This window comes from Phascolarctos cinereus, unplaced genomic scaffold (genome assembly GCF_003287225.1).
Source record: "Phascolarctos cinereus isolate Bilbo 61053 unplaced genomic scaffold, phaCin_HiC Scaffold_726;HRSCAF=1367, whole genome shotgun sequence".
NCBI lineage: Eukaryota > Metazoa > Chordata > Mammalia > Diprotodontia > Phascolarctidae > Phascolarctos > Phascolarctos cinereus.
The window spans coordinates 97,572,288-97,596,355 of record NW_027556098.1 but is presented as its reverse complement, the minus strand read 5'-3'; the positions used below and the strand labels follow the sequence as shown (position 1 = coordinate 97,596,355).

The 24,068-nt window shown below is 39.7% G+C and overlaps 1 protein-coding gene and 1 pseudogene across 1 annotated transcript in view; both read left to right on the top strand.

The window, feature by feature from the left end:
• The window catches only part of LOC144454352 (myosin-7-like), a 55,710-nt pseudogene extending 37,422 nt beyond the window's left edge, over nt 1-18,288 (top strand).
• A 428-nt stretch (nt 18,289-18,716) lies between these two features.
• LOC110217522 (myosin-15) overlaps nt 18,717-24,068 on the top strand; it is a 94,887-nt gene continuing 89,535 nt past the window's right edge. Inside the window, 4 exon segments of the mRNA XM_078146138.1 lie at nt 18,717-18,829; nt 21,263-21,397; nt 22,354-22,465; nt 22,467-22,610. Coding sequence (XP_078002264.1) covers nt 18,717-18,829; nt 21,263-21,397; nt 22,354-22,465; nt 22,467-22,610 — 504 coding nt within the window.

Genomic DNA, 24,068 nt, shown 5'->3' with positions numbered 1-24,068 from the left:
TTATTCTATTCTATACTATACTATACTATACTATACTATACTATACTATACTATACTATACTATACTATACTATACTATACTATACTATACTATACTATACTATACTATACTATACTCTACTCTACTCTACTCTACTCTACTCTACTATACCATACCATACCATACCATACCATACCATACCATACCATACCATACCATACCATACCATACCATACCATACCATACCATACCATACTATACTATACTATACTATACTATACTATACTATACTATACTATACTATACTATATCATCCTATCCTATCCTATCTTATGCTATGCTGTGCTATGCTATACCAAGCCGCACCACACCATACTCTACTCTACTATGTTATGCTATATAATGTTATATATACCATCATATTGTATCATGTTATCTATTACATTGTCATGTCACATCATATCATATCACATTATCACATTGTATTACATATTATTTATGTTGCTATATCATGTCATATATTATATCATGTTATGTTGTGTTATATTAACTTTTGGTCATCCTAAATATAGGGTGAAGTGAAAATTGCCATAGTTCTACAATTTTATTAATATAAAAATATTTCATGGAAGATAAAATTTAATTCAGTCATTTTCAGTTGTGTCTGACTCTGTGACCCCATCTGGGGTTTTCTTGGCAAAAATACCTGAGGGGTTTGCCATTTCCTTCTCCAGCTTATTTTATAGATGGGGAAATTGAGGCAAACAAAAAGTTAAGTGACTTGTCCAGGGTCATGCAACTAGTAAGTGTCTGAGGCCAGGTTTGAATTCACCAAGATGAATCTTCCTCACATCAGGCCCACAGTTGTGTTTTCCACTGCATGATCTAGCTGCCCACAAAAGATAAAATAGGCAACTTAAGAAACTATAGCCATGAACTGAACATAGTATTACGTTGTTTTTAAAGTGTATGGTTACTTTTGTCTATACATACTGTGCATATCAAATGCTTTAGAAATGTCTTCTACTTGCTTCGTTATTTAGAAAAACTCGAGTTTATAAAGAACTTAAATACAAATCATCCTATAATATATATAATGTGTGTAATACTTAATATAGCATTCATTCATTCAACTCATACTTACTAACTACCTACTACGTGCAAAGCACTGTGCTAGGCACTGAGAAAGATACAGAATTTAAATAAGACTTCATCCCTGCCCTCACGGAGTTTAAAGTCTAGTAAATACAATATTACAAGATGCACACGTACATATATAATACATACATATACATACATGTGTGTTTATATGTTTATATAGTAACAAAACTGATTTTTAAACAAATATATCAGAAGCTACACAGAGACCCTGTCTTCCAGGAATTTGCAATCTAGGAAGTAACATGTATAGTTTTGTCATTTTTTTCCTCCAAGTTTGCTGAGAACCAAAGATTCATTGCAGCTTAGTAGAAATCAATGCCTTGTAATGTTCCTCATTGCACATTGTGCTAGTCTGCAGTGCAGCCTGGATGGCTATGTTAAAGGGATGGCATTTGGGGGCTCTTCAGTGCAGCAGAAATTGATTTGCCTAATCAATTAACAACTTCATGGTCACTGAGTACTCATTATAGAGCACAGTTCTAGGGCTATGGAAATATACAGAGGAAAGGGAAAACTGCAGTCTCTGCTTTAGAGTTTGAAACTGAAATCAGCATCCAGGGCAAATGCTAGGAGGAAAAAATAGAAGATACTTATAAATAAATACATGAATAATCCAGATGATGGTAACATATACAAGTGCAGAGAGGACGTATGTGAGATGAGTAAAGCTTGGCATTAATGAAGGAAGGCTTCAGACACAACAGGATTTCCAATAAGGAGCTGGGGAATTGACAATTTAGCAGAGAATAAAGAGAAAGGCATCATGGGTAGCAGAAATAACATGCATAAAAACATGGAAATGGCAGAGGGATGACAAATATGTTTGGCTGGAAACCAAATTGGTGGTGAGGAGTAACTGAGTAAGTGGAAAGTGTTTTGAATTTGGGGGCTTTGCACCTGGATTTGAATCCTGGCCCTGCTATTTTTTTTTTGCCTGTATGACCTTGGCTAAGTCACTTCACCATTCTTGATCTTAGTTTCCTCTTTGTAAAATTAGGAGGTTGGATTAAATAAGACATCTTTGTTCCTTTCTAATTCCAGATCAATGATCTTGTCATCCCTGAATGTGATAAAGTGAATGAAGAATATTGAAACATATGCTGTTGTCTTTAAGGATCCCCAGTGTACCATTTGGGGGGAATTCAATTCATTAAACATTCATTAAATGCCTACTATACACAGGGCACTGTGGTAGCTACTGGAAGGGAGTCTGCCTTGATGTGGGCAGCAGCCCTTTGGCATACTGTATGGATTCCAAGCACCAGGGATAGACAAGTTTGGACCATCACCTACTTTGATATATGGTGGGGTGTGTGTGTGGGGGAAGCAAAATAAGCAATACTTTAATATTACTTTTCCCTCTTATACTATTTGACTTAAACTTTATCTTTCAATTTATGAGCATTTATTTTATCTGCCTCCAACCTCTCCACGCACACTATTAAAAAAACAAACAACAAAAAAAAACCAAAACCAAAACCCTTGGAACAAATAGGCAGAATCAAACAAAACAAAATCCCATGTTGGCCAAAAATGTATGTCTCATTCTGCATATTGAGTTTATCACTTCTCTGGCAGGAGGTGGGCAGATTCCAGAGTATCTTTAATATTACTTTTTATAAGCGCATTTATTTTAGTGCCAGACAATTCTGCCCTCCATGGCACATAAATATTTATTTTGTGCTGCCTATTACAGTGAAGGCTCAAAGCCTGCGCTGGACAGTGATACACATTTTTGGACATATAACAATGAATAAAAACAGTCGAGTTAGGTGTAGGCAGTAAGGAATGGAAATTGAAATACGCTACTTTTTGAAGAGGTAAAATTGTATTTATACTTTCATAGCAGGCAACACAATTTTGGCCTAATTCTGATACTATTGAGAGGTTTTTTTTTCCCATCAATATATCTGCTGCCATAGCCTCCTAATGAAAATGTGAGCTTTTTGAAAACAGAAACTGTTTTTGTCCTTCTTTATATCCCCAGTGCTTAGCACAGTGCCTGGCACATAGTGAGCGGTTAATAAATGCTTGTTGATTGATTTGTTGATGCTGTTCCAGATTAATTTCCATTTTCATTAATATGTCCCTTCTCTATGTCTCTACAAAAGCCATTGGACATCCTGGTTATCCTTGAAGAGTAAAGCATGTTCCCAAAGGCTACAGCAATGACGTTCAAGACAAAACTCTATGACAGCCATCTTGGGAAGTCTTTCAACTTCCCAGAAACCCAGGCCTGACAGGAGGAAATATTTGGCTCCCTTTGAACTTGTACATTATGCAGGAGTGGTGAGTTGCCCCAGGCACCCAGGCTCATGTTTTTTTTGGCATTGCTTCAAATGCACTCAGCTGGTGTCCTTAGATAATGGTTAAGTGAAGTTTAGATTAAGAGAAGAGATGAATGAAAACAAAGTCAGCTTGAGATAAAAGAAGGACAAACCCTCTTAGACTTAGGAAATGAAACATATATGCATTAATAGCTGCACATTTCACCCGGGGGTCAGAGATCCAAAATGGTCTCTGGCCCCACCAAACATTAAGCAAAGCAGCTTCAGAGAGGAACAGAAACCATCAAAGACATTGGATTTTTTCCTATTTGTCTCTCCTTTTAACTTAACGTTGTGCGTGTGCATGTGTGATGTCAAATGGTCTTTTTATTGGAAGTCCTTTTTAATCTGCCATAAAGAAATAGCCCATGGGTAACTGTGTTCTCTAAGCTGTAGCTCAGCAAAGATTTCTGGTGACCTTCACTGCCCCTTCTCATCTTTCCTCTGGTTTATGTGTCATCCGTTTCCTCTGCTTTATACTTCTGGCCAGTGATTCTGAGTGGAATACAGGTAGGAGGATTGGGAAATTATGACCTTCACAATCTCTACCTGCAAAAACACTGCCAGTTTATGTAGACCTATGTAAATATGCTTGTGGCTCTCTTCCTGTTAGACTGGAGTGTATCCCTCCCTACTGGCGTAAAGATTTTATATTGGGAATGCAAAATGATTATTTCCCATTTTTTATAAAGTACAGATAATAAAACCAAACTATCTCATTTCTCTTTTGAAGGCACATAAACAGGACTGTTATCCTAAAGGCATCTAAGTGGTGAAATGCATAGAGTGCTAGCCTTGGAGTTAGAAAGACCTGAATTCAAATCCAGCCCCAGACTATTACTAACTGTGGGTCCCTAGGTAAGCCACTCAACCCCTGTGTGTCTCAGTTTCCTCAATTGTAAAAAAAGGGGGCAATAATGGCACCTGACTCCCAAGTTGTTGTGAGGATCAAATGGGATAATATTTGCAATGTGTTTAACACAGTGTCTGGCACATAATATGTTTTTAACAAACACTTTTTTCCTTCCTTCCTTTTTTCTTTCCTTTCTTCTGTTCCTCCTTCTTTCCTCCCTTTTCTTCCTTGCTTCCCTCATTTCCCCCTTCCTTTCCTCCTTCCATATTTTCAAGTTAAAAGAGCCATATCACAGCTTTCTGTAGTGGAAAGTACAGTGTTGGGAGTCAGCAGACCTGGGTTTGAAACCTGGCTCCAACATTTACTTGCTCTGTGACCGTTAGAAAACCATTCAAACTTTCTGGGTCTCCGATTCCTTACCTGTAAACCAAACCAAACAAAACTAATATAAGCACTATCTACTTCACTGAGTAGTTGGGAGAAAGTTGCCTGGTAAATCTCAAAGCACTTTGTAAATAAATTGCTATTATTATTTCAAATAATGCACTGGCTAATTTACGTATTCTCTTCCTTCTGTTATCTGAACTGCATACTTCTCTGTAGGTGCCTTATAATATCACTGGTTGACTTGAGAATAACCAAGACTATCTTAATGAATCAGTGGTAGGAGTTTTTCAAAAGTCTTCCAACAGCCTCTTGGCCAATCTTTTTGAAAACTACATCAGTACTGACAGCAGTGAGCAAAGTAATCTTTCTTGACCTGAATCTTCAGTGTCCTTAGCTCTTGTGTTATTCCTGTCCTCTTTCTCACAAGGACCTCTCTTCATCCTAGCTGTGACCTGATTGTACCTCTTGTTATTCCCTAGAGGAGGTCTGCAAGGAGACTCTTTCTACCTGTAGGTCCCAGCAAGGTTTACTTGTAGATTAGGGTAAGGCTTGCAAATACTCAGTCAAATCTAGCCCAGGGAGTTCTGTCCATGGTCCTGCCTTTATTTTCCACTTGACCTCGTGTATTGCTCTGATAGTTTCTCAAGTGCCTCTGAGAGGCATGTTAGCTGTGAGCCCTTAGCTTAGGTGGTTTCATTAGAGTGATTTTCTAGGCATTGGACAAAAGGAATATGGATTTTAAAAATTTTTTTATTAATTTATTTTGATTTATCAACAATCACTTCCATATGCTTTTGAGTTGAAAATTTTTCTCCCCCTTCCTCCCCCCCCACCCTTCCCAAGATGGTGCACAATCTGATATAGGCTTTACATTTACATTCCTGTTAAACATATTTTCACATTAATGAAGTTGTAAGTAAAATTAAAACCAATAGGAGGAACCATCAGAAAGATGAAACAAAACTCAACAGAAGGTAAAAATAAGTGATAGCGATTCGACTTCCATAGTTCTTTCTTTGGATGTGGACAGCATTTTCCATCCTGAGGCCTCTGGAGATGTCTTAGATCCTTGTAATGCTGAGAAGGGTTCAGTTTAACAATCTTAGTCATTGCTGTTATTATGTACAGAGTTCTCTTGGTTCTGCTTACTTCACTCAGCATCAGACCATATAAGTCTTTCCAGGTTTTTCTGAAGTCAGCCTGTTCATCATTTCTTATAGCACAATAGTATTCCATTACATTCGAATATGGATTTTTTTTCTTCACAATTCTTTATGCTGTATCACGCATGCAGAACCAGAAGAAGGGGGGGGGAGTAGACAAAATGGCATTTTAAAGGAATCTGCATCTACTCCTATCTATGACACTTTTCCTCAAAGTTTCTAATTCATTTGTTCACTTAACTTCACTCAGATCATAATCTGAGGAAGAATTGGCACCTATGTCTTGAAGTGGAAAAAGTGAAACACTGTCTGGTAATACAGTGTGATTGAGGTCTCCTAGCATGCCATTAAAGAATCAGTACTAAATTTCTAACAGTATGGAAAGAACATTTAATTGTGAATTGGAGGACTTGGTGGATTCAGATCTCAACACCACCACTTATTACTCATATGACCTTGGACAAGTCACTTAAACTTTCCAAGGTTTAGTTTCTTTATCCATAAAATGGGAGGTTGGACTGGGTGACTTCTAAGGTCCCTTCCAGATTTAAATATGTGTTCTGCTCAGGAGCACTGACTCAACTAAAGAGACTATTTCATAAAGTTTCCTTATGTGTAACTTACCTGTTCTCTCTACTGCTTGTAGTTGCTGCTTTCTACATTCTTAATGTTGCTGAGCATCATAAAGCAATTTAAAGCAATTTGGATTTCATCTGGTTCGATGTTTATGGCCATGTATATTCTCCTCCTCACCCTTCCCCACAGCTGATACAAATGAGGAAAAGAAATTCAAGAAAGGGACTTCCTTCCAGAGTATATCATCTCTGTACAGGGTAACTTCTGAGTCAGTGTACATTTGAAATGTTTCACATTTCAGAGGTGGGATTTTATCTGTTTAGACTAGGCAGAAGCATCTCAACTTATCTCTGTAGGAGGAATTAAAAGGTATTTTTAGTACCAGAGCAAGTTTCTCAGGACAGATTGGTAATACCCTTAGGCAGAAAAATGTCAATAAGTATTCCTTCTTCCAAGCCAATTTATTGACTCATCAAAAGAAACTGTTTCTAATCTTCAATGAAGTTAGAAATAATTCAGAAAAGCATTTTTATTTTGCTATGTCTGTCCTACAAAGAGTCTTGTGCTGAGGAAATAATTACTTTTACTTGACTAGTAGGAAAGGATGCTGACTTCATTATTTTGCTGTTAGTGCTCATGGTTGGGCCAGTAGAACTTGGGGGAGGATTTATTTGCAAGGTGGTTTAAATTATAGTTATTATTGTCCTCACTTTAGGAAAAATAAATGAATTGGTGACTAATCTGAAATAAATAGTGCCTTGTTTTGTGAGTTGTCTTATTCCAACAGGAATAAGCTCCAACAGAGCTCCAGGTAAAGAACTAGATGATGAATTATATTTGAATTCCATTTGGTTGAGTTATATTTTGAGACATATTTATTAGTCCCTTTCAAAGAAGTGAAAAGTTATACAGCAGAAAAATGAAAAGGAGTTCAAAGGTAGGTCTTTGGAACTATCTCAAGATTGTCCCTGCATAACACTTATTGGCTGTGTGACCCTGGACAAGTCACTTAACCCCACTGCCTAGCCAAAAAAGCCAAAAAAGCCAAAAAACCAACCAAACAAACAAACAAAAAAGATTGTCCCTGAACTGAAGTCCAAGTGGACATGCAGTGAGATTTCATCAAGCAGGTCCTATTGTAACAGACTAATGGACCTGATACTGGGATCATAGAATCTTAAAGCTTTCAGTCTGGAAGAGACCTTAGAGGTCCCATTGGTCTGATCCAATTTACTGATATTACATATGAGGATACTGTCATCCTAGATGGTGTTGGTCTAAGAAGTGCTTGTCTGTCACCATTCCAAGTTGTTCTAAGAAGTGTCTCAATGATATTTTCTGCAAAGCCAAATGGGAAAAGGACATCGTAAAAAACGAATGACTTGGTCTTAGTTGTCTGAACTCAGTTCCAATTCAGTGGAGAGTTTTTGCAGTGCTAATCTCTGCTTTCCCAGTCCCAGTAATTTCTCCTTTCCCTCTCACAACTTTTATGTCTTCTTTTTCTTTGAGTAATCTTGCACAATGGGCATTTTTCATTGGATGGTAGTAGTGGTGTTTATTTTAAATTAACCAAATCAAAGATACAATGAAAAGATATGATCTTCTCTGGGAAGGGTTCCTTGAGAATAAAGAAATGGAGTGCTTAAAAACTACACTCTCAGAAAAGAGCTTAGTCTGGGTTTGAGACCAATTATCATCCAGGCTTATCACTCATAGTTTAAGCCAGTACCCCACTTCCCTCTCACTTTTCACAAACATGTGAAACTCCTCTTATATTTCTGCTTTCCTAGGAGCATGAAGAAAGGATACATGTCCTTTTTGCTTCCCTTAAATAGGGTGACCCAGAATGAGACACAAAATAACTCAGTGACCCAGACACCACAGGAGAGAAGCAGAGGAGAGATTCCAGAAGACAATATCCTTTAGAATTATCTTGTTTTGAAATTTCAAAGATTTTTGTTTTCAGCAAGCTGAGAAAGGAATCCCTTATATCACTAAAAATGTCTGTGATGATAGTTGATATAGCCCCAGGCTGATGTTCTCCAGTGGGAGCAGCATTTGATAGCACAGTTCTAGCTGTGCTAGTCTTAGGGCTGTTCTCTTGTTGCACACCTGCACGCCCATTCCCTACTTACATGGAGAGAGCTATTAATGGTAGGTGTAGCTTTAGCTGACTTCATTGGAGCCCCAGGGCATATGTGCATTGCTAGCTGCTGTGACTTCTTGATGATGTTAATTATGCATCTAGGGCGTTGGTCAGTCAGTCAGTCAATAAAAATTTATTAAGTACCTACTGTGTTCCAGACACTGCTAAGTGCTGGGGATATAAAAAGAGGCAAAAACCACAAAAACCAAAAACAAATGGGGCAGCTGGGTGGCACAGAGTATAGAGCACCAGCCCTGGATTCAGGATGACCTGAGTTCAAACGTGACTTCAGACACAACACTTACTAGCTGTGTGACCCTGGTCATTGCCTAGACAAAAAACCAAAAAACAAAACAAAAACAAACTACATACACACACATACACAAAACAGTCACTGCCCTCAAGGAAGTCACTATCCAATGAGGGAGACAACACGCAAACAAATATACACAAACAAGCTATATACAATATAAATAGGAAATGATTTAAAAGAGGGAAGGCACTAGAGTTCAAAGGGATTGGGAAAGGCTTCCAGTAGAAGATGAGATTTTAATTGGGACTTAAAGGAAGCCAGAGAAGCCGAGAGGCAGAGCAGAGGAGGGAAAATATTCCAGACATTGGGGAACAGCCAGAGAAATGCCCCTAGCTAAGAGATGAAGTATCTCATTCATGGAACAGCTAAGAGGTCAGTGTTAGGTTAGAAAGGAAATCTCTAGTAGGAAGAATTCTTTGAACCAGAAGATCTGGGCCATAGAATTCTAAAGGATTTTTCAGATGGTTGAGTCTGACTCCCTCATGTACAGACTATATCACTTGCTGATGATGTGACTTTGAGCAAGCCATTTCATATCTTTGAGCCTGTTTCTCACTGTGTAAAATGGGGGGCTCAGTCAGTCAGTCAACTAATATTTAGTAATCACTTGCTATGTCCCAGTCATTGTGCTAATAGGGACAGAAAGAAAGGTAAAGACAGTACCTGATCTAAGGAGCTCACAGTCTAAGGTGTTTGGACTCTTCCACTTCTAAATCTGATGACTGCCTATCATTACTCGTGCAGTGTTACCATGAAGATCAAAAGAAATATTTATAATGCTTCATTAATTTCAAAGTTGGTTATAAATATGAGTTACTATCATTAGGCATTTAATGTTGAAAATCAACATGGATTTCTTTGTTCTTTTTGTATCTATCGGACCAGGGATGGGGAACAATTTGTTCTGTGAAGTTTGAATTCAGTCAAAGGCCCACACTTGAGGACCTAGAGGGCCACATGCAGGTTCCCCACCCCTGTATCACACTATTATGGGGCTTAAACCTACAGGAGGCCACATTTCAAAATAGCAATTACCCATGAAGCTTTAGTCTCAAATTATCTACTTTTAAGAGGAGCATATATAGGCATGAAATTCCATGGAATTCTCTTCCCCATTCTCCCATTCCTGAATTCATTGCATGAGAAACCTACAAGAAGAGGTTTGGAAAAGTATTGGGGTCAGGGTATCTTCAGGAGTGAGAGATGCAAGAAACAAAAGAGAGAGAAGGAATGGTGGTGCCTAGATTGTGCTGCCCTAGCATGATTGCAAGGGGGCATTGACTCTCTAATTGTTGTTTCAACAAAAAAAAAAGGTTTGCCTGGCCACCATAGAAACAAAGGTTTGCTGCTTTGACAGAGGCTGCTGCCACTGCTAATGACCCGTCACACCCATGTCACGAATCTGGACTGCTTGTGTTTTGCTCCTCTTGGGCTGGGATCCAGGGAGGGGGTAACTGAGGAATAATGCTCTTGGAAGGCACTTGGTAGGGGCAGGCATGTGGTATGGGAGCCAAAAATGTGACTGCTTAAAGAAATGTCATTGCTTTGCCTTGCTGCCTTGTTTTCAGTAGTTGCCTTTTACAGACAATTTCGTGTGTCAAATAGGGTTTTTTGTCTGCAAGAGGATTAGGAGGCTTGAATCAGACGTTTGAGGTTTGAAGACCCCCAGCAGCATCCCAAATTCAGGAAGTAGTGAAGGGCCCCAGAGTTATGTGGGCATTTGAAGGAATCTGTGCTGCAGACCTCAGGGGAATGTCATCATCAGCACCTGTGTCTGTGATGTGCTCATCACCTTTGGAATATGTAGCCAGATGCTACTGATTCTAATTCCTACAGGCTCTCTAGCATCCTGCATCTTTATTAACCTCCTGTAATTAAGACCCTAAACTTGACAGTCTTCAGTCTATTTCGGGAAAGTGTGAAGCAAAACAATGATGCTGCGGTTTGAGTTTCTGCAAGAGAAACGCTTCAAGTTCACTCACTGATGTACGCTTTTTGTCTCATTGTGTCTTATCAGCTGGGCTTCTGAATACATTCAGGAGCATTGCTTCCATCTAGCAAGGAATCTAATTAGTGGTATCTATTTTGAAGCAATTCTGTTACCTATTAGAGTTGCCTCCCCATTGAGTTGCCTCTGGTTTCCGTGGTGGTTTCTTTTTCTTAGTCATAAGAAAAACTCACAACCTAACCAGAAAGATGGTTCATACTTTCTTAAGAAGGAACATGAGGTTCATGCTTGGAATGCAGGTAAACAGTGGGGGGTGACTCCATTTTTGTCTTTTCCCTGCCTTTCTGCCTCTTAGTTCCTGGCGAGAATGGGGGTGGGAGAGGAGAACGAGTTATTAGCACAAGGCTTAACAGAGAATGTTTTGGCCCCTGAGCACAGGCAGGAGGAGGCCACGCGTTTTTCCCTTTTTGTGCTGCAGGCACAGGTTTGTATCTGTGAAGCTTACAGAGGACAGAGGGGAAACCAAGATGTGGCAGAGCAGTGATGCTGAGTGACTCTTTTGACCACAGTCCCAGGGGGTGGCTGATAGGTAAAATGGTCTTCCCTTGATGGAAGAGGTGAGAGAGAGGAATGCTTAATATGGAGCAACATGATTTTGTTGCTGTCGTTCAGTTGTTTCAGACTCTTTTCTGGGCAGAGATACTGGAGTGGTTTGCCATTTCCTTCTCCAGCTCATTTTACAAAAGAGGAAACTGAGCCAACCAGGGTTAAATGGCTTGCCCAAGGTCATACAACTAGTAAGTATCTGAGGCCACATTTGAACTCAGGATGATGAGTCTTCCTCACTCCAGGCTCAGTGCTCTATCCGCTGTGCCATCTAGCTGCTGTGAAGCAACGTCATAAGACTGTAGATTTAGATATTATAGAGGCCTGAGTTTAATGTCCTTATTTTAGGGATGAGAAAACTGAGGGCCAGGGAGGGTGACTTGTCCAGGAGCACACAAAAAGGAAATACTAAGGGGTGCATTCAATCCCAGATACTTATATCCCACACTGTTTCCACTGTACCACATAGAACGTAAAGCTTGATAGGACCTTAGAGAATTTGTAGTTAAATCCCTCATTTTATAGATGAAGACATTGAAGCCTAAGAAGATGGTCCAGCAGTTGACAAAGGTTGATGAGTTGGGTTGGTAATCACAAGATAACCTCTTGGTAACATAGAGAAGTAGGTCAATTCTCACTATTTTCTGAGCAACCTAGTCTTTCTCTCATCTAGATCAAGCTACCAGTACTCCTATGTTCTATTATCCATCTTCCTAGCAAAACCTGCTCTCCTAGGAGCATTGACATTCTGTTTCTTATATGTAATTATGAAGTGAAAGACTTTGATCCCAGTTTCAAGCATCAGTAAATATGTTGAAAGTATAATTTGGGGGTGATGGTGCTTGGCTTTTTATAACATCTGAAGCCATGCCACCTATGTGGTTTCCTACCACAGCACTTTAGTTAGCTGTGGTAGGGACTCTCAGGTGAGGAGAAAGATGAGGTCCTTTCTTATGTCAAGGAGAAATATCAACCACATACTTTCATTTTTTTATTTCAGCACTTTATTCTGGCTCTTTGATTTCATAGTTTTTTTCAGTCTAATATTTATTTCAGGAACGAGCCCAATTTGCCTTCTTCTTTCGGGTATAACGGATCTGTATCTGGTACCACAGCAGTTTCACTGTAGTGGTGAATCAAGATAGATTCAGAATTGCTGTCAGGATTTTCCAAACAGATTGTAATACAATTATCCCTTCTGTATTACAGGGATTCGGGGCACAGTACCTCCATGATCTAGAGAATCCGCATAAAATTTTTGGCCCTCCCTTTGTACCAAAGAAGTCTGAATTATTATGACAATATCATACAATACGACACATGTATTTTGTGCATTTTAAAGTTTCTAAACTTTTTCTGTGTCATCTGCTGGCCATCGTGTGTCATCTGGGGCTTCTTGGAGAAGTCATTATGTGGAAGGGTTAAATGTATGTTGAATCCAAGCAAAAGTAAATCTGTGGGCCCAGGATCTGGGGAATACAGGATGGTTTCTTTCACTTTTCCTCATTTGGACAATGTGTTGGGAATCCAGTCTTTGTGTCCAATAAATCACTTAATTTTGGTGGTGAGAAAAGTTGTTTTGACTGGTTAATAGCCTCTGTCGTTTGTGGTTTTGTTCAGGCTAAGGAGCTTGTCCTACATCAGTGTCTCATTACCCTGGGTGCTTGCATGGGAGCACAGGGCCCTTTGGGTGATTTTGAAATTTATTGTCATCGTCATTCTTACTGAATGCCTTTCCCAAAGCCTCATATATCAGTGTTAACAGGGAGAACCCAGGACCTATTGGATTGGACCTCCTAGGGTGCATGCATGCATGTTTTGGCTCTGTGGGAAGGGGCTTGTGCTCTGGCTCAGCTCTGAAAGACTTGGCTTTGGGAAGATGTAGCAATCTCATATTGGTCTCTGATTAGAGGCTATGTCAGATATTATTAGTCACTGATCTAGGAAGAGCTAAGGAGAACAGAAAGATCCTGTGACATCTGCATTATCTTTAAATTTGTAGATTAAATGATCATTATTATTTTCTTTTATTGGAATAGACTTTTTACTGGAATAGACACAATTACCTATATATTAGTCATATTTTTTTTTGGTCTTTTTCCTTATTGCTAGGCTGCTCTGTTCTTAACCTTTAGAGTTCCTCCCCATTCTAGTATGTAACTTCTGATCTGCTACTACCTGAAATTCATATCAGAGTATAGAGGTTAATAATTAATACTGAATTAAATAATTATTACATTTAATTAATTTGTTATCGCATGTTGACACATGTTGTATGTGTTTGTGGCGTGTTTCGCCATGTTATACTAGGCTACACCATGCTATATCGTATCAAAGTGTACTATACTACAATATAACATGTCACACACGCACACTATGTGATCACATGCCGTTAGCATGCCACCACATGCGATTGCACGTTGACACATGTTGTGAGCATGTCACCGCATATTGTTAGCGTGTTATCGCAAGCTGCATGTGTTTTGTGGCATGTTTCGCCATGGTATGCTAGCCTACACTATGCTATATTGTATCAAGGTGTACTATAGTACAATACGGTGCGCCACACACGCACAGCATGCGATCATATGCTGGTAGCATGTCATTGCATGTCACAACATGTTGTTAGCACACCACAAACATGTTATTTACATGCTATTGCATGTCGACACCTGTTGTGTGTCTGTGGCGTGTTTCGCCACATTATGCTAGGCCACACTATGCTATATCAATAGCATCAAGGCGTACTATACTACAACACAACACGCCACACACACTATGCGCTCACATGTTGTTAGCATGTTATAACAACATGTTATTTACATGTTATAGCATGTTAACAATGTTGTGTGTGTTTGTGGCATGTTTCGCCTTGTTATGCTAGGCCACACTGTGCCTATATCACATCAAGGCGTACTATACTACGATATAACATGCCACACACACGTCATGCTCTCACGTGTTGCTAACATGTCACTCACAGGTTCCAGCATGTCACCACATGTTGCCAGCATGCTAGTAACATGATAACACATTATCACATGTTATTAGCATATTATAGCATGTTGACACATGTATTGTTTTTGTGGCGCGTTTCGCCATGTTATGCTAGGCCACGCTATGCTATATTGTAACAAGGTGTAGTATACTACAATATAACATGCCACACACGCACACTCTGAGACCACATGCTGTTAGCATGTTATCACATGTTGTATGTGTTTGTGGCGTGTTTTGCGGGGGATAGATATATCTGTCTTACTAGGGTTACTGTGAGGATTCAATTAATGTATTCGTTCAGTAAATATTCAGATTTAGATATATTGAGTACCTACCCTAATAATAAAAGTAACTCATGTTAATGCAGTATGCTAAGATTTAAAAAGGCATTGATTAGATGAGATAGTATATGCGAAAGCACCCTGAAATATGTGAAGTTCATAAAATATGAATAACTATTATCATTATCTTCATTGTAATTCTAAGAGTTATATGAAAATTGGTTATAATGAGCTTCATGGAAATTGGAATTGTGGAAGAAAAAGGCTTCTTTTTCATCTTTACTTGTCCATCTCATGGTTTATTCTGTCCCTTTTGACCTTGGCCTAATAATTTACTATGTTTATTTAGGTATTGCAACCTGAATCCAAGTGCCATTCCAGTAGGAAAGTCAAGGAGAGTGGGAAAGTAGCCGTAGAGCTCCCTGCCTCCTTCCCTTCCCTTTGCCCAGACCCATTTTGGAATCACTAAGGTAACCAGAAAGCTACAGAGAGTGTTTTCGTAGAAGAGTGGGTAGAATGAATGTGTTTCTTAAAATATCTATGAAAGCACAACCGTTAGGCAGTCTTCCAACCCCCACAGCCCAAACCGCCATCAACAATACTCTTCTGACTATACAAATACAAAGCAGTTTGAGAAAGCAAAGTCAATGCTTTTAAAACCTCAGTCATGATTGTCACTGCCTTTTTGCAGCTTTTTGCCAATAGACACAGTACTGGATGAACTTGAGAGTCTGAGATCAGGTGGTTACAGATCAGGTCTCCTTTCAAGGTGCTTCCATTGTGGAAGCAAACCACTTGCTTATGTCAGGAGAACAGACTTATTCAAGGAATCTCTTAGGAAATAGCTCTTCCAGTTTACTAAATGACATGCATGTCCTCTGAAATCAATAAATCCATTAACAAAGATTTATTAAGTTCTCACTATCTGTGAGGTCCTGTGCTGGGTTCTGGGGAAACAAATGTTAGAATGCAACAATCCCTATTGCAAGGAGTTTACGTGCTTTTGGGAGGCGCAACAAGTACCTCCGTGAGTATATGGTTGGTTTTTATCTTTCATTCTTGAAGAGGAGCAAAATGACATCACTGTTTCAGTGTGTCTTACTGTGGCTGACCAGACCAATGTAAGCTTGGATATTCTCTCATAGGGTGAGCACAAATAGCCCATGTGAACAATCGGGGTGGGTTCTCTAAATCTGCACATCTCATGTTTCTTTTGAGCTACTCCAATTCTGCTTTCCTCATAGAGCACAGCACCTTCTCTGATGTGGGGACGCCATGCTGAATGGTCCTTTGCCAGCCTCTCCCATGGCTCACAATCAATTCCAAAGTTCTTAAGAGAGACCTTGAAAGTGTCCTTGTGTTGCTTCTTCTGCCCGCCATGTGAACTCTTGCTTTGTCTCCCCCAATCTGCCCTCCCCTCTATCATCCCCCCTCTCTTATCCCTTTGCCCCCTATTTTCCTGTAGGGTAAGATGGATGTCCATACCTAATTGAGTGTGTATGTTATTCCCTCCTTAAGCCAAATCCAATGAGAGTAAGATTCACTCATTCCCTCTCACTTTCCCCCACTTCCCCTCCACTGTAAAAGCCTTTTCTTGTATTTTATGTGAGATAAATTACCCCATTCTACCTCTCCCTTTCTCATCTTTAAAATAGTGATAAAATAGCATTCTTGTGGGAGGCCAAATGAGAGAACAGATATAAACTGCCTTGTAAACTTTAAAACACTAGATAAATGCAAGGTATTTTTTATTATTTTCAGAAGTAGTAGGTATACCCAAATTTTTTTTCCCCTTAGGCTCTTGTTGCTTTCATTGATGAGGACTTTGCTCTGGTCCTGGATATCTCCTTAGCCAAGGATGACATTCTCTCAATGAGATTCTGTCTTGGGTTAGGTGTATTCTTACCTGGCCCTGGGTTCTTCCCATGTGGTGATGCCACATTAAGGAGGATTGATTAGTCCAAGTCCAGTTCATAATCCTGCTCATCTTCACTGTTACATCTTTATACTCAGTCTGGCAAGCAGAGATATAGGGACACACACAGAAACAGAGAAGAAACCCTATCTTAGAGGAAGGGAGAAGAGAGGAAACATAGAGATAAGGACTCACTTCTCTAGAAGGGTGACCTGCATGTCTTCATATCCATGTGCTATCTCCCCCAGAGAACCACGTGCTCCATGGAGCCAGCTGACCCCAGGATGACAGTAGGTGGAACCACAGGTGGAGGGGAGTGGTGGGGAGTTCCTGAGCCAAATGGAGCAGTGAAATAATTTCTAACCCAAGATAACTTGGAAGGTCAGCAGGAAAGGTCTGTCTTACTTGGGAAGTATAAGACCTGGAGCCAGGAATAACAGAACATCAGTAGCATAGGGATCTAGGATTTCTTGGACCAGCAAAGGGTTCCTGAACCAAGCTTCTTAGACCCAAAGGAGAAGTTTCTGGACCAAGCAGAGGAGTTTCTGGGCCAACTGTATCAACTGAGTCAGAACTGTGTAACAAGAAGAGATAGAGCCAAAATGTGGAAGAACAAACTTAGTCCTTGCCCTTCACTAATAGAGCGATTTATATGTACTGAATAGACAACTTCTGAATAGTTCAGCTACTTTCTCCATCCCACCCAGGGTAGGGGAAATCTTGTTCTCTGTCTCTGTCTCTTTCTGTCTCTGTGTCGCTGTCTGTCCCCTCTCTGTCTCTGTCTCTTTCCTTCCTTCCCTCTTGGTCTCTTTATCTCCCTGCCTCTCCATTTCTCTCTTCCCTTTTCTCCTTTCTCTCTCTTTCTTTCTGTTTCTGTTCTCTCTTCTTTTCTCTCTCTTAAGTGTACATACAATATATGTTATATATGCATATATAATACACTGCATGTATTATATATGCATCTATATATACATATATAACTGTATACACATATATAACTTACATACACACATATGTGTCTGTATATATACCTGAGATATAGGACATACCAAAAGTATAGGTTGCTTAATTTCTAGCAAACCTAAGTTCTTTCCCCTGTCTGGGCCCCATGCTGTGTAGGTAAGTCTAGAGAACTATATAGATCCCTAAGAGAGGTGGAGACCCATCAGAAAGGGAAGAAAAGTTGTCTTGGCTGTTTATGGGCTCAATCCTTAATGTTGTTGTTCAGGTTAAATTAAATGTCTTGTTGGTCTGGACACTTGCTTGGGAGTACAGGGCCCCGTCTAGGCACAAGCTAGATCCTGATGTTCCCAAGGGAAGTTCTAGGTGGGGCACAGCAAAAAAAATCCTGAAGAAAGAAGTTTCCCCACTTGGACCTTATCCAAAATAAGCCTAGAGCTTATTCTGTGTCACAGGTTACAACCCTATTTGACTCTGGGCTTACCTCAGAGGTAAAGCTGTTAAAAGAAGTCAATTAATACTATCTTTTAGCACTATACGCTTCCAAAATGAAAGTTGGGAAAATGACATTTTGCACCTTTTTGCATCTCTCGTTTTGGAACGCAGGATGGTGAAGTGGATAGTGACCCAGACTCGGAACCAGGAACACCTGAGTTCAATTTCTGCCACTGACACAGACTGTCTGTGTGACCACGGGCAGCTCACTTATTCTCTAAGTGCTCTGGGCATTTCCTCGAGACTATAGATTGCAAAGCAGTTGCTGATCTGAATTAGTAGAGGGAATTTCCTTATCTAGATATAGATATCCTATATCACTTCTGGGAGCCAAGATGGCAGAGTAAGCAGGAAATTGCTTGCATTCTCCCATATTCACCTCCAAACAACTATAAGATAGCATCTCAAAATGAATCCTGGAATGGCAGAACCAACAGAAAAATGGGGTGAAACAATTTTCTAGCCTAAGATAACTTGGAAGGTCAGCAGGAAAGGTCTGTCTTACTTGGGTAAAAGGAGAATACAGTACAGGGCTGGTGAGCCAGAATCAGGTCCTACCTCAGCAAGCCTGGGGGAGGCCAGTGACTGTGGGCCCATGGGCAGCAATGGGCAAGTGGCCAGCCTTCCCTTGCAGCCTGGTGCAGCGTCAGCCATGCCCCGCCTCCCCCTCCATGGGGCCCAGTGAAGCACTAGCCACACCCCCACAACCCTGCTCAGTGTAGGACAAATAAGTGACCAGCCCTCCCTGCCAATAGCCCCAGCGCAGCAGCAGGTGAGCAGCCATATTCTACCCCCAGGCCCTAGTGTGGAACCTCCCCACCCCTGCCCTGAGGGCCTCAGTGCAACACCAGGTGAGCAGTCAGATCCCACACAGCCCTTAGCACAGCACTAGGCAAGTGGCCAGATTCCCCATGGTCCCTGTGCAACACCAGGCAAGCAATCAGGGCTTGTAGCCTCAGGCACAAGAAGCTTGGGACACTTGCCCCTTCCACCCCAGTAGCAGAGCTCAACTTTAAAAGCAACAAAACAGTCTGGAAAAGGTAGGTAAAAAACAAAAGAAAACAAAAGAAAACAAAAAAAGAACCTGACCATAGAAAGTTATTATGGTGACAGGGAAGATCAAGACACAAACTTAGAAGAGGATAACAATGTCAAAATGCCTACATTTAAAGCCTGAAAGAAAACTGTGAATTAGTCTCAGACCCAAAAGAACTCCTAGAAGAGCTCAAAAAGGATTTTAAAAACCAAAAAAAGAGATAGAAGAAAAATTGAGAAAAGAAATGAGTTCTTATTGTTTTAAGAATGACTTTGAGCGAATAAGTTATTTTGTCTGTTTTAAATACTCAAATTAACTATAAAGGACATATAAAGAAAGGTGTTATCTGCAGCCAGAGAATGAAATGATAAATAGAAGTATGTATAGAATAATTTTACATATGTGTGTGTATGCCTATTTGTGTCTAATGGTAGCCATCTCTAGGGTGGGGGGGAGGAGAGAGAAAAAAAAAAGAAATTTACATGAGAATTTCATTGTATATTTGAAAGGAATAGCAAATTGTGCATAGTAGATTTGCAGTTTATGTACAATCATCTTTTTTATTGTATTGTGTTATAGAAATGCTTGTTTTGTTCCATAAATTAAAAATAAAATTAAAAAAGAAGAGTGATGCAAGAGAATCATGAAAAAAGAGTCAACAGCTTGATAAAGGAAGGATATAAAGTGGAAAAATATATACAAAAATTTACCAAAGAAAATAATTCCTTAAAAAGTACAGTTGGCCAAATGGAAAAGGAGGTAAAAAAAACCTAACTGAAGAAAATAATTCCTTAAAAATTAGAATTGGGCAAGTAGAAGCTAATGACTCCATGAGACATCAAGAATCAATCAAATAAATTCAAAAGAAGGAAAAAGTAGAAGATGTAAAATATCTCATTGTAAAAAACAAGTGACTTTGAAAATAGATCCAGGAGAGATAATATAAGAATTATTGGACTACCTGAAAGCCATGATCAAAAAAGGACCTGGACATTATACTTCAATAAATTATCATAGAAGTTTCTTATATCAGTGAGATCATGATCTGGTCCCCATCCTTATTGCTATTAATAATGAATTGTTAGAGTATTCAATGTTTGCTTTCACTTGATAAGCTTGGGTTCAGGCCAGCCCTCAAGCAGGCACTTATTTACTCTTAGGTACTTGGCCGACATCTTTGAATAGCTTCTATCAAATGATGGTGGTGTCCGGGTTATATGACCTTGTGGTCAAGACAGTTTTACTGAGTAAGCTAAGGAGAACCAGCATTGTTAATCGCTGTTGGAGGAAGACAATCATCTAAGTACAATTAGGCGCCTATCTCCCTAAGCCTTAATTGTTATCAATTATTACTTTAATTAAACCTAATTTTCCCCTAGCTTGGGAAGAGCATTTTCTCCAAAGCATTATAAATTTCTCTACTTCACATAGAAAGTCTCCTTTTTGTGGGGAGGGGATTTGGGAAGGGAGAGAGATTTATAACTTCAGTACTACAATGATGTATTGATACTCATCAGTGCTGAATAACAGAGTGTTTGCTTTTGTTCATCGATCTAGGAAAAGAGACAACTAACTGTATTTAATAAAGGCAAACTAATGCCTGCCTCTTGATTAACTTATATTTTACTCTAGAAGTTCTTGCCAGCAGTTATTTTGGCTACTCTTCTGCTCCTTCTGCACATTTTTCTTGCCATAGTTTATAGAAAGAAAGAAATAAGGATATGGTACATTGCTACATTTCCTCACTGAATTCCTAAGGTTGTCTTTTTTTCCCCCCTGGAAAAAGGGAGTCAGCTGTACCTGCTAACCATAACTCTTTGCCCTTTGGAGGTAGAGCTTGCATTATTCCCAATTTGCATTAAACGATCCCTTAGCAATAACCACAATATAGGATTTAACTTTCTTTAAAAAAAACATGCACAACCCTGCTTTCTTGGGGTTATGAACTCAAATTTACAAAAAATATATAACTTCTATCTAGAAATGTTTGAATACAACTTGAAGCAATTTTACAACAGAAATATAAAGTGCTGTCACCACAGACATGTTGTGATAGGAAAGGACAGACCAACTACTCTCTGAGTAATCATAACACCCATCTGCTTTCTCTCTAAGGTGTTTTACAGCTGGCCTCTTGGATCACCTGGAAAAAATGAAGGCTGAGAGACTAGCTAAAATCTTTATACTAATCCAAGCCTCAATAGGAGGCAAAGTGATGTGGGCCAAATTCCAGAAGATTCTAGAACAGAGGTACCACACTTTATAGATAGATGATGCATTCCAGAATCAACACAATCTTGTTTCATTCCTTGTCCAGTGAAATGAAGAATAAATGACACTGGTCTCGTAGTCAGAAGGTTTGAGTTCTAGATCTTTTATTAACTTTCTATGTGACTGTGGGTTAGTTACATGTCTCACCTTAATTTCTTCATCTGTAAAATGGGGATAGCACTACCTACCCTGTATACCTCATTGGATTATTATAAAGACCAATTGAGATAGTGTGCAAGTACTTAGAAAAGTGCTTAAGATTATGCAAATACAAAGAGCTATTATTTCTTTAAAAAAAATATTTGCAGTTCCAAATTCTCTCCCTCCCACCACACCTCTCCCACCCTTTGACATGGTAAGAAATACAATAACTTATTCACCTGAAGTCATGCAAAATATATTTACACATTAGCCATGTCCCAAAGAAAAAAAAGCTAAAATAATACAAGTGGAAAAATATGCTTCAATGCGCACTTGGAGTCCTTTGTTCTCTCTCTGGAGGTGGATAGCATTTTAAATTATGAGGGATTTGGAGTTGAGTTGGATCATTTTATTGATCAGAGTAGCTAAGTCTTTCACAGCTGATTATTGTTACATAATTACCATCATTGTACATTATTCTTCTGGTTCTGCTCACTTCACTTTGCATCAGTTCTTTCTAGGATTTTCTGAAACTACCCAGCTTATCTTGCCAGGAACCATCCTCCTTACCACTTCCAGGCCATTTCCTTACCATGCTGCCTAAACTCCCATCAGCCTTTTCATCTATCTCTCTTCCCCTTTTCAGTTCCTCTTCATATGTTGTCTTCCTCCATTAGAATACAAGCTCTTTGAGGGCAGGACTGCCTTGCTTGTACTTGTATCCTCAGAGTGTTAAAGTATTTGGCACACATAATGGGTTCTTAACAAATTGTTTATTTTTTCTCTGGAATCAGAGCTGCACTTCTTGTGGTCCGGTGGAATATCGGAGTCTTACTGGCTGGGAAGAGCTGGCCCTGAATGCAGCTTTTTCTTAAAATCAAGTCTCTTGTGAAGTCTAGGGAAAGTGGAAAAAGAGATGTCTGGGCTTAAGGAAGAGCTGGCAAAGCTAAACAAAGCCTTGGAGAAAGCAACATGTCAGGGGGAGGAATGCGAAGCAAAGCAAGCCTTCCTTAATTGTGAAAAGAACGACTTAGTCCTCCAGCTGCAGGCTGTGAGCATTCCACCTGGTCCGCTATTCACTCACTCATTCTCTCTTTGGAATTGCTTGTGATTTTTTTGGTAGTGATTGCTTGGAAAGGTTAAAAAAAATAGCAACCAGCCAGAAGAATGTGAGTTTTTCAAACTCCATCAAATTCTGCTGAATATAGGTAATTAAAACATTTTAAAATGCCCTCTCTGTTTCATAACGAAGTGAGGAGATTCTTTGGCAGCTGGTCTTTGTGTATAATTAGGTTTTACCTTATAGAGGTACGTACCATTATGTGTTACAGGGATCAGTTAACTTCTAGACACTGAATATGTATATAATGGTGGAGGGGAGGGGGAGGCTGGCCAAGGATGGTCCAGTCCTTAGATTATGCTCAGATTTTCCTTTCCTGATAAGATACATAGAGTATGTTCTAAGGACTGGGACCTCGTTGGCCACCCGCACCATTATATGTGTATGTGTGTGTGCATGTGTGGATGTGCATGCACACGTACACATTTTAAAGTCTTTAGGTAGACCCTGATCCACTTGCACCACTGAACCATATATATGGATGCATAGTGACTTAGAAAAAACTGCACATTAACATGATCTTTGTTTTATTGTGTTTTTATTTATTTTGTTATTTACCAAGTACTTTTTAATCTGGTTTTGCTGCATTCAGGAGGGTCTGGGGAAGAAGGGATGGTGCTGTGTATTTGACACCTCTGGTCTAAAGTACAGAAAGAAGCTTGATTGTGGCCAGATTGTCAGAATAGGCTCCAAAGCATTCCCCTGCTTTCAGTCTTTCCTTGCATACACAACACTTAACAGTCAACCCCAAAACATTGCTTTCATCATATCACTCCTTTGCTCAAAAAAATTACTCTTTTGCTCAAAAACATTCAGTGGCTCCCAGGGCCTAAGGGATAAAACCTAAACTCCTTAGCCATTTATCAAAGACCCTATCTGGATCCAACTTACAAAGAGTGAAGAACCCTCCCACCTGTGTGCAACAGGTACCTCTGTTGAGAAGAATAACTCTTTCCCTCTCTCCCTTTTTCTCTAAGCAGCCCTAGGTTCATTTGTATGGCATGGCTCTTTTGGCCCAAACACAGATTGGGACTAGAAAGATAAGGAAAGAGACGGAATGAAGGAGCCCTTCCATGGGAAATATCTAATGAGTAGAAGGCTACCCCTTAGAGAGTCAAGAATAGGAAATGGAGACTTGCTCAAATACAGCCAATAGGTCAGCCTGTGGACCCATTTAAACACACATGCTCACACAGGCAGACAGAATGAGTAAATACCCCCAGGAACGTCTTGGAGTTGGGTGGGAGCAAGCTATAGTACTGTCAGCCTCTTCTCTCATCCAACTGGCACAATTTCCTGGGAAGATGAAACAGCTGTCTTGGAAGAGCAATGGAGAGGAGAACCTATGATGCCTGGTAGGAGGAGGAGCCAAAGCAGCTGTTTCCTTCC